The 11884-nt window shown below is 38.8% G+C and overlaps 1 protein-coding gene across 1 annotated transcript; it reads right to left on the bottom strand.

Annotated features, from left to right (window-relative positions):
• Positions 1–1239: 1239 nt before the first annotated feature.
• LOC116255782 (AT-hook motif nuclear-localized protein 10-like) lies at positions 1240–9843 on the bottom strand. The gene is made up of 6 exons (XM_031631787.2): positions 9707–9843; positions 8326–9605; positions 7242–7294; positions 4782–4913; positions 2085–2246; positions 1240–1767 (listed from the first exon to the last, which is right to left on the bottom strand). The coding sequence occupies exons 2-6, from the start codon at positions 8822–8824 to the stop codon at positions 1543–1545; spliced, it is 1071 nt and encodes a 356-aa protein (XP_031487647.1). The 5' UTR covers positions 8825–9605; positions 9707–9843; the 3' UTR covers positions 1240–1542.
• Positions 9844–11884: the final 2041 nt, after the last annotated feature.

The following is an 11884-nucleotide window of genomic DNA, read 5'->3' as shown; positions in this document are numbered from 1 at the left end:
AATAAGGCTTAAGAGTTTAATATTCATGGTACCTGTTAAAGCTGATAGTTCAACTTAAGCAAAAGCAACTCGAGTTTGAGTTACATGAACATGACCTATTAAAGCTCCAGAAACCTCCAGAATGCATAAAAAATCAAAATCCAATTAGAAAGAGGATTCTGATATGGTGTAGGATTATATCAACGAATCACGGAATCCACTCACACTGTAGTATTGAAATTCAAATTGCTATAGCCTACCGATTTTAAATTTTATTTTCGTTTGTTATTCTCTACATTGAAATTCAAATGGCATGTGGTAACAGCTACACGCAGTCTGACGCTGATCTCTGTCATTACATGCAGTAGCATTTGCACATGCCGGAATTTTCTAATAGGTTTGCCGCAAGTGTTATCGCACCTTTTGCTGTTCTGCAACCATAGTAAGCCTTGCCTTGATTTTCTCCCTCGAATAACTTAGAAGGAAACGCCAGAAGTCTTTCAAAAACAGCAGCGAAACAATGAGTAAAATGGTAGAATCACTTGTGCACACTTTACCACAACCCGTGACATTTTCTTCTTCCTTGGCCCCTTCAAAGGGGCCGCACTTTTAACCCAACCATTGAGTTTTTGTTTTTCCTTGATCCCAAAGGAGCCGCTTGACAATAGGGACATTTTCTTACTGGTTTCGTGAATGTCTCAAAGAAACTTTTCTTGTTGACAAACAACCACGAACGACAATATGTAGCAGTCGCCCAGATGATGTCTATCTATTACACCGATTATCACTCTCCTGATCATGCTCACTTAACTCTTATTACTTCAGTTCAGAAGTCTTGACCCATTCAGGTTGGGTAGGCAGCTTTAAGCTGCCATTGGGAAAGAAGCTAACAGAAGGCACTGCCTGATTGGTCCAACAGAGGACAGCTTCCCATGCTGGCTGACCTGTTCAATGATTGATCCTGGTAAAGACTATGATTGATGGAGTTACCATCCAAATGGAATACAACGCATTAAGGCCCACCAAGAAAGAGAAGAAGCTTGACAAGCAAATAATGTCCCTGCTTCTCTCTTTCTGTACAACAGACGACTCAACACGAAAAAATAGAACACCTGTCCGCAACATAGTTCATTAACAAAATGCCATACATGCAGAAATATATATATACACACACACACACACACACACACAGAGAGAGAGAGAGAGAGAGAGAGAGAGAGAGAGAGAGAGAGCTGTTCTAGTTGATACGACTTGGACCACTTGAAGCAAAAACAAAAGAAAATTTCACGCTTATATACTTACTGCCTATGAGATACAAAAGACAATTTATTTAGACCTAGCTTCATGTGATTAAAACACTAATTCATATCAAAACATAACAGAGAAACCTTAGTCCGTGCACCAAGATAAGCATCAAGCCATGAACCTTGGGCTTGTACAAGGTTTGTACATAAGTTACAGAGATATGACCGCAGGTGGGGACACAGCAAGAACCAGATAAGAGGATTCACCTTCTAGAAATATGATAAAGCCATCTAAAACTACTTCCTAAAGGCATCACAACTATTTCCAGGGCATGTTGACCATTCCCTGTTGAGAGTTATTGCAGGCACCGGTGCTTTGGTTAAGTGGGCTGCCAGGGCCACCAGAGGACTCGCTTAATGTTCCTCGGGAGGGTGGACTACCGGTAGCTGCCCCACCACCTGGGGATATTTTGTTGGGGCTGGATAGATCTGCACCTTTTGGATCAGGTTTCCTACCTTCTGTAAGAAAGCTGCCAACCACCACCTGCACAACACGCCCAATTTCTTCAAACATCTGACAGCAATGCACCGAACCAAGAAATATGTAAAAAAGACTCCAGAACATCATAGAAAGTAATAAATGATTCGCATGAGAACACTTTTGTGAAAAATGACCACCTGAAAGGGCAAATTAATTTGAGAATTAGAAGAAATGCATGTGTCCACGTGCACAGACACATCCTTCATGAAGAGAGGGAAAAGGGGAGAGAGGGAGAGGGAGGGAAAAGAAGCAGCAGCAGCTGCACGGCCATCACCACCACCAACGGCTTTCAGAAACAGTGAGAGAATCTATAACAAAACCTGTATAGGAGATGCTGCTATCAAAAGCCCAGCCACTCCACCACCTAGAACTCGACCGTCAGGGCCTGCAAGACATACACTTAATCCACCAGTTCTGCTGCGTTGCCCACCACTCTCGGACAGCAAAAAGGAACCAGAAAGAGAGAGGATCTCAAACCTTCCCTGTACAAAGACTTCCCTAATATTAACCAACTGCCAAGTAAACGATTGTATTTCTAGAAAGCACTATCAGGTGTCCAAAGAAATTGTTCCATTCCAGAATAGTTGAAATTCATCAACAGGTAATATAAGACGACCATTTGTGACCAGTGAATTTTTTCCCATAAAAGTAAAAGAAAATGCATGATAACGATGGACACAGGCTACACTCAAGTTCAGAAAGACATCAAAACAAAGAGATGAAGTATTGCTTGCTAGAATAGCATAGGCAGTTCTTGCCAAGAGGTTGATTTCTTGTCAAACTTTCTATTGAGAAAATATCACGTTTGTGTGTATATATGAATACAAGGGGAAAAGGAAGGAGGGTGTTTTTTGTTTGGGGTGTGGTGTTGGGGTGTTGGTTGGGTGTGGGAGGAGAGATAGTGGGGAAAGAGTAACTGCAGATAGAAAGTGACCCCCTACGAGCATTCTTCCATATATTGTGACCTAGCTAATAAAATATATCGAGTAAAATGAATCATCCAAGAACATAAAACACTGTCTTTTCTGTTTTGTTCATGGACAAGGAATAACTAGTTCCTTTAGCTTCTGCTTTGTTAAAGTTTTAAAATGTGTTTCTTCTACTCTTTAAGGTGGTACCACTAGATAACGGTAGGATCATTGTCACAAAAAATGTGTTTTATTCGAAAAAAATGCGTATAAACGTGAAAAACAAGTCAGCCGTACAAAACGTGAAAAAAGCGCATTTTAAAAAAAAAACGCCAAAAAACAAAAAACGTGTATAATACCCATACAATACCCGTATTATAGTATTATACCCGTTTTTTCCACTTTTTTGCCGTTTTTTTCGTTTTTTTATTATTTTTTATTTTTTTTATAATTTTAAAGATTTATTAAATGTTTTAAATTTTTTAAAAATTCGCCGAGATATTCTCGAGATATACAACTTTGCTGTATTATACCCGAGAAATTCCTCACCGTAGAATACCCATACACATTTTTTGTGACAATGCGTAGAATCAAACCTACCTCTAGTTATGAAAGTACAACCTAAATATACAGTGTTCTTCTGACGGCAGTAAAATTCAGATTTGAATTTTCTACATGAAACAACCGAATTTATTCCCTGAACAAAATTTAAATGCGCTATAAGGAAAAGATCTAAACAATGACACAGGGTACGAAAAACAAGTGACATCCACATGCAAAGGACCACCATCAACTCATATATACATAAACTCCAAATTCATCTGCAAGGTTTCCCATCAGCTTTGCCATCTTAAGTTTTTAACACTTCAGCTTACAGTTGGGCTCCCTGCAGATTCAACTGACTTGGTCCAAGTCCAACCAAACTCAAGTCTGAAGCAGTACAATCCACCACTTGAGCTTTGTGATAGCCACAGTGTTTGATATAACACAATTTATTTAAGTGTACTTTTGGAATCCCCAAGCGGAAACCACATATAGTAAAACCAATCTTTTCATGTGTCCAACATCTATTACCTAAGACCTATTTAAAAAGTCCCTTAATGATATCTTACTGAAACAGATGGATAAGACAATCACTAACAAGCAAATCACCACACAATCGGGATCATATCAGAAAAAGCATGAAGATGACTCAGGAAAGTATTGCTAGGCGACATTCATGAGGTAGCTTTCAAACTAAGAAATAAACCATTTATGTAAATGATTTAAACTAAAATTGTTTTCAATAAAAATATCCAGGTTGAAGCAAGTAGTTTTTCAAGGATTCATGCTCATTTTTCCGTCCTCATCATTTTTTAATATTGCTTTAATTTCCTCAATTTGTTTAAATCTTAAGGATGTCATGTCGTCCTCCCACTTGAACATCCTAGTATTTTCTAGGCACCACAGAGGTACGTGGTACCCAAACTGTACAAACTGTGCCAAGGAAATCAAACGTGAGTGAGGTTTGGATGACTTCTCCATGTTCAAGTCCCCTCCTTAGGGCCTTTTTTGAGCCTTTAGTCAGAGGCGCACGCCTGTAACTGAAAAGAAAAGCTATACCTCAGCTTGAAATTAATTTGAAGCCATCAAAAGCTCTCGTACAACTAACTGATCATTTCAGTTGCCAGATACTTCACATTGAGGTCCCAAACGTGATTTCTTAACTTTATTATGAAAGACAAAAGAATCAGGAAAGATAAGTGATAAAAAACAAGAAAGGTAAGACAGACTGGAAATGAAAAGCTTAGTTGCATTCAACTGAACGAGATGATTTTTAACACGAGATGATTTTTAACACCTTAAGGAATGGCACTTCTGTAAAATAATTAGCTGCCTTTAGGGTTACAAAGTTCAATTTAGACTATCAAGGTCTGAACTGTCACTTTAAGAAATGTATGTGATACTCATAATTTATTTTAGGAGCGGAAGACAGCTTTACTTTACAAGGTGCTCTTTAATTTCCAAATATCATTTTTCTACGATGCACTTATGTTCAATTTAATGCAATTACAGGTAAATACAAGGTATACAAGGAAACTTTGCCTATGTTAACTTTTTTCCACAAACCTCATAGGTAACAGTGCCACCAGATGTAGCTGGTTGACGAAGAGTCACATTAGAAATAGCTCCAATTGCTGAAAGAATGCACACCGCTCTTGATCCTTGCTGAGAAAATGCCATTATTTTTGAGGCAACATCCTAAAGAAAAAGGAAGAAGAATCACAACATAGAGTCAACAAATACACACGTTCTAAATTTTCAAGCATAAAAAAAAAGCTGATTTTGGATGTAAATAGCATAATAGCACATAGTTCCTAATTAAAATTGAACCACAATCGTACAAGATGCTAAAGGACAGTCACGACTCAGGAGCCCGCAAAAACTAGAAACCAGTACCTTCAAATTAGATTGTAATAAATACTTCTTAGACTCAAAGCCAACAATTGAAATAAGATACCATAACCATGAAGGATCCATGCATAAATAAAATGGATATCCGGCAAAATCCAGTTCACTTGTTTCATGCTTACCTTAGGGTTCAGGGTGCTGATGCTAAGCTTTCTAACATTGGTTCACTGCATATTTAACAGATTATTTTATGTGTTTTTTATTAGTTTCCTCCTGTATGATGCTCTCTCCCTGTCTTCCCTGATGTGTGTGTGCATGGACCATATGTGGGCGAGTTTTGCATAAACTGATCTCCAGGCCCTAGGGTTCCAACTTCCAATGACCAAATGTGACCAAAACCCTGACATCACTCATACTCAAACACCGGTAGAGGTTTAATTGACATGAACTTTACCTTGTTAAGCTTGGCAACCCTCACATAGTGACCCCTAGAATGAAAGCAGTCATTCCAGTAATATTAAAAGTCTAGAACAACTTCCAGGGTAGTAGAAGGATGTGACATGGCGACACAAAATAACATGCCCGTCTTTAAGCATTCTATTAGCTAAAACCACATTCAGGCCAGAATTACTTCAAAGGTGCAGATTTCATATAAACCACCAATCTTTCTGCCTCGTGCAATCAAGCTAGCAAGTGTTTGTAGTATATTTTACATGTCTTCGACAACAATAAAACTAATACATTATCATTATAGCAATTAACATACCCGTGTAAGTATGTATGGTCACACATGGAGATTTATTTCCAAGTATTAACTAATAATTTGAAATCTTGCAAGAATTTCATATGATACGACATAAACATGATTTAAAAGGACATGTTCCAAATAATTTTATTTTTTTCTTATATAGTCTTTTACGGTTTATATTTGTTCTTGTACATCTTTTCCAGAATCCTCTGATTTTCTGGGTAACTTTTGTAGACCTACACATGAACACGCAGACAAGCACTCTCATATGTGCATACCATTTCACAAACATCTTTCTCGGGTATCTATTTGTGTGCTTTTCTCATAATTTTTGCAATTGTTTTACTGCAGAAATTTTCTGAAATTAAAAAAATGAAAATATAAGAAATAATAGAAAATTTATGAAATCATAAGCATAATTATTAAAACTTAAAAGAAGATCAGAAAACATACAATAAAATACATATAGAAAGACTTTTTTAAGGAGAAAATTCTGTGACATCTATTTTTGGTGATAATATCAGAATGTTTATGATAATGGTACATACAAAGATGTGTGAACGTAAAGCAGCTCTGCTCCCTCCACCCCCCCCACCCCCCCACACCAAAAACTCGCAGAAACATGAATATATGTACATTTCAGATTCATAAACTATAAGATTCTGTACACATCATAGACAATTTCAGGAAAATGTGAACGATTTTTGGAAAAATGTAAAATAACAAAAGAGAAAAAAGACGATTTTCTAAAGGGATATGTTAATTTAATCATGTTCTCAATCATGTGAAATGAACCTATTGCAATAGTTTTAAATGATCAGTTATATAGGTAAATTCATGTATCTTTGTCTGTCCCAAGAGCAAAATTTACAAATTCACTGTGGTTGCAGATTATGATCATTCCAACTCCCGAACCAATTCGTATGCAAAGTAAATAAAATATGTTGGTAGAACCATGGCATCCAGAACTGTATTTGTCAAGAATCAGACAGTAAAGAGGAATAAAGGAAACTGGGATACAATTCAATTGACTTCTCATAAACTCTACAACCCTGCACTGTTGGACAAGATGTTCTAAAGCATCAAGCATTGCGAACAAAATAGAGCAAAATTACACATGGGCATGCTCACAACGAAACTTCAGCTGCTAATTAATAATGGAAGTCAATCTCATTAAGATTGAAACATCCTTTGTAACGCACAAATGCATGCCTGGCGTAAATATAAATAAATTACATGGATTTAAATGAACACCTAGCTCAACCATAAAAGGTAACAACAAACGTTTGATTGCTGCTTTCATATTATGATGCAAGCATAAGATTACAAAAGAATAAAGACAGCCTTATCAAATTTGCGGCGAAAGGACAAAGAGAACAGTCTTTTTTGGTACTTTTTTGCTTGAGACAAAAGCTACAAGATGCACAAACCTCTCCAGCTTTAACTGCAATTATGTGGGGCACAAAACCAACCCCAGGAGATCCTGTCATTCACAAAGAAAACTTCATTTAAGAACCACACAGCAACGGTACTTGTCCAAAAGAATCAATAAAAATGAGGTTAAAACAATATGTCAGGCTTCACAGGAGTAGGTCGCCACATGCCACCTAATGCTTCCAAAACTGTTACCAATCTCCTGGGTAGACACATAAGAAACGAAGCAAAAGCACTGATCTTTCCCCTGCATCACTGGGTACTGTATCTCATTTTTTACTACAACATTGTAGAAATGAAATTTGTTATTTGAACTGTGCCTCAGGTTTCGTGTAGAAACACTCAGCAGTTACTTACAATGGTAAATACAAACCATGATGGAAAAAACAGTGAAAGGGATAACTACATATACAATTTATGTTACAAAGACGGCTAACGTCAAAATAGAGACGAATAGAAACACAAGCAATAAACTGAGGTATTACTTTATTACTTGGAAGAAATTCTCGAATGACTTCTTCAGACCAGACCAAGTCAAGAATCTCTCAAGGCATAGGAAGATAGAGACAAATGAACTGGAAGGTTTTGCTTGGGTAGAAATTTTCCGTCGAGAATTAAACATTAGACCAAATGAAGCAATCTTAAAGGCAAATAAGAATTTCCCAAAGAAAAAGAAAAAGAACAAACTGAAACGAAACGAATCCATTTTTTTAAGAAAAGGGACGCAAACAAAGCAAAAGAAGGTAGGGCAGGAGATCAATCATCACCATCATCATCACGAGCTCTCCGTAAGTAATGTCCGCGGTAGAGAATAGATTCAAATGAATTATTAGGCAAGTTGCAGGCGGAAACAAACTAGAGCAAGATGCACAGAAGATATTTCCCTGCAGCCCTACCATGGGGGACGCTAATATAAAAAAACAACACCATGTAACCACTTACCTGATGCCTGCAGTCTGCAGAGTGCAGACCCACACATGCACGTATATATAAATACATGCATGCGAATACACACAACACACTGACACACACACACAGTATGCGGTCAGTCAACCAGTCAAAAGAGAGAGGAGTACGGACCGAGAGCTGCCAACTGCTGCTTCTTGCCCGAACCAGGCGGGCGGCCCCTTGCCTTCTTCACGGAGGGAGACGTCGGGGTGGCGGAGGGGGCGTACGCCGCTGGCGGCGCAGAGGCTGAGACCGGAGTGAGTGCGAGCGCCATGCTCCCGTCGGGTCCGTACTTCCTGGGTCGTCCTCTCTTCCTCTTCACCGGCGGCCCGCCCCCTATGCTTGCTCCCAATCCCTGCTGCTGCTGCTGTTGCGGTTGCTGCTGCTGCTGTTGCGGTTGCTGCTGCTGCTGTTGCGGTTTCTGCTGCTGCTGCTGCATCATGGCAGCAGAGCCTTCCGCCTGGTAGGGCGGAGACGAGGCGCTCACCGGCGTGTAGATTGCCGTGCCGTCGGAGCTGAACGATAGGCGCATGTTCTGCACCGGCGCGCCCGGTTGCGCTGAGACCGGGCCGCCACCGCCGCTGCCCTTCTGAAGGGCCGCGCTGAACGACGTTTCCCTCCCCGCCATCATCCCCTGCTCAGGCGGTAGCAAGCGTGGGCCGTCCCTCGCTTCCGTTCATACCTCCTCCTTCTGACTCCAAAACCCCCGCACCTGAGCTCTCTTCTCTTCCAATTGGGAAAACAAAGAAGAGAAGAGCTTCTGCTGATCCCAAATGAGAAAGAAAGAGGAGATGGAAGCTGATACGCCAAATCCTTTGAGAAATTTGGAGAGAAACCCTAAACCCTAGAAACTTCGAAGCGTGTTTTTTTTTTCTTCCTAGGATCACGAGGTATCCTCTTGCTCTTTTTCCCTTGCTTAAGAACAGTAAGAAAAACGGAAATGAGGAAATTGTTGCACTACTAAGAAGAAGATCAAGAAGAAGAGGAGCTTCTGTAGGCGAGTTTAGTGAGGGGAAGGAGAGAAGGACGGAAAAAATGAGACTAAAGGCCTAAAAAGAGTTGAAATTTTGCTCCATGAAGCACTTGCAGAGTGAGTTTTTGCTTGTGAAGGAAGGTTAAAAAAAAAAACTGAGCTAAACTCCTAAGAAGAAGGCCAAACTCTGATCAGAGAAGCCGCTGGCAGAGAAATTTTTAACTTCGGAAGAAGCAAAAATGGAAGATAAATCAGAAGAGTAAAATACCCATTCCGGAGCAAAAATTACTAATTTCCGCCCAATCAAAAGGAAAAGGACATCTCCTTTTTCCTTCCTGAGAACTCAAAGCAAGAAACGAAAAGAAATCGAAACAAAAATTCCAAAAACAAAAAAGAAACAAAAAGAGATGAAACCAAACTCGAATCCAGATTTGCACACCTGTAACAGAGAAAAAAAGACTGAAATTTCAGATCCATTTCCCAGTAAAGCCGAAAAAAAAATTGCAGAAAGAATTGCAAGAAAAATCAAGCACATCATACCTCAGAGGAAAATCTTTTCTTTCTTTGTTTTTTACGAGAGTTTGCGAAAACGAAGAAGGCAGAAAAAATATATATACGACGAGTTCCCTTTTTTTACTTTTTTATTCGTCCAATTTCCTCCTCCATTTTTAGGCTTTAGTTAAAACAAAAGCAGGTGAAAAGCAGCCAGAAATTGCCTTCGTACCAAAAAAAGTTGAATAAAATTAAATATCTGCATTCATTCCAACGCCTTTCTTTATTGATTTTCCTTTTCTCTCTTCGCCTTTTCCGTCTTCCCCAAGACGAGTTTTCTTCAAGTTCATCCTATCTCTCCTTTCCTGATTTTGTTTTTCTTCTGCATTTATTATGTTCGTTTCAGAAGTGGTTAATTTACACTTAAAAGAAATAAGAAGAAGAAGACGAAGCGATCAATGTTGGAGACTTGGAGCTTCGCCGTCTGTTCGCCGGACGGTCACCTGACCGTGACAGGATCAGTTCGAATCGCTCGGCACGGGATTGTGAATCGGATGATGACTCTGTGCTGACGTCATGTAAAAGGTAACGTGTCACATTGACACGGAAGAGATTGATGAACGGACACGTTCTTGTTTATGTTTTTCCTGGTCGTGAATAAATGAATTCTTTAAATATTTACTTAGAAGGAAACTCACAAGACCATATACCCTTAAGATTTTAAGTTTTTACTTTGGAATTTGAGAGGAGACATGGTACCTCTTCTGCTTGGGTGTCGTCTTTATCACCACATCTATTTGGAAGTGACCACGAGATCCAAACTTAAAGAATGAAAACATGACAACAACCACGAGATTCAAACTTCTTCAGATTCCTTGTTGTACATGAACAGTCTTTTTGTTCAATTAAAAGCATAATACATGCTACCGGTCATATGCATTGCATGGAAAAATGAAATATCTTCCCATAATATCGGTACATTATCGAGAAATATTTATGTCACTAAATTCTTTCGATATTGCGATATATTTTTCCACTGTAAGTGCAATCTTTGACGGCAAAATAGCTTTTATATTTGGGACTCAATGCCCCCATAGTTTACTTTATTAAGAGCATCCAGTTACACGTCCAGCCACGTGAACTGCACGGCAGATCTAAATTCCAAGGGCAGTCTGTACTCTTGTCGGCTCGACGTGCAAAGAAAAATGAAGCCAAAGAAAATAAATAAGGTTGCGCTTCGATGATGCCTTCAAGGAATGTTCCGGGAAAACGAGCTTTTGTTCTGACAACTGATAAGATTGCGTTTGGATGATACTTTGGAAAAATAGCTTTTTTGGAAAACCTGGTTTTGTGAAAACCAATTATTTTTAATTAGCTTTGTTTTGAAAACTTGGTTTATGCATGTATTTGGGTGACTTGTCCCTGGTTTTTGTTTGGGCGACAAAAATCATAACATTATTCAAAACCAAGGTTTTTTAAAAACTGGTTTTTACTGTAAACAAGGAGGGAGAGGAAATGGCAAGTGATTCACTCCTTTTTTAGAACAACATTTTATTAAACTCAGTTTCTCATAAAGTCAATGCACTCACACGATATAAATGTTGTTTTGCATTTAAAGGTATGCTAAGCGCACTTGGATTGGATCTCCTATTGGTTGGCGTCTCTCGTTTGATTTCAAGTATTAGTGGAACAAGTTCTCAACTACACTGACGTCAAACCCTGTTGTTGGGATCCTAAGCTACCTTGACGTCAATGATATCAGCGGTGCACCCTTCAACTTGGATGTGGCACCACTTTAAAACACATGAATATAATGCTCAAGAGAATCGAATTAAAAACTTACCTTTTTACAAGTCCCTAGTCCCATCATCAACACTATGTTTTTAAATAACTTACTTAAAGGGACAGTGTTTTTCACTCTCTTTCACCAAACCAGGTTTTGTCAAAATAAAGTTTTATTTGAACCTAATTTTGATAACACCCAAACACTCCAAAAACCTGATTTTGAAGGTAAAAGCAAGTTTTACTTCCAAAACTTGATTTTGAAGTGTTACTCAAACACCCCCTTTTCAAAAATCAAATGAACTATGTAGATGCAGTTGCTTGGTGTTCCCCACAAGGACAACGTAGTTCCTAAACTCAAGTTCACTCTTTACTTCTCTTCTGTACTCCAGAGTTCACAATACTGAAAATTTTCCCTCGACGCTTGGCCTCTATATTAGGAAC

Source organism: Nymphaea colorata, chromosome 6 (assembly GCF_008831285.2).
Source record: "Nymphaea colorata isolate Beijing-Zhang1983 chromosome 6, ASM883128v2, whole genome shotgun sequence".
Taxonomy (NCBI): domain Eukaryota; kingdom Viridiplantae; phylum Streptophyta; class Magnoliopsida; order Nymphaeales; family Nymphaeaceae; genus Nymphaea; species Nymphaea colorata.
This window is presented reverse-complemented; position numbering and strand designations above follow the sequence as displayed.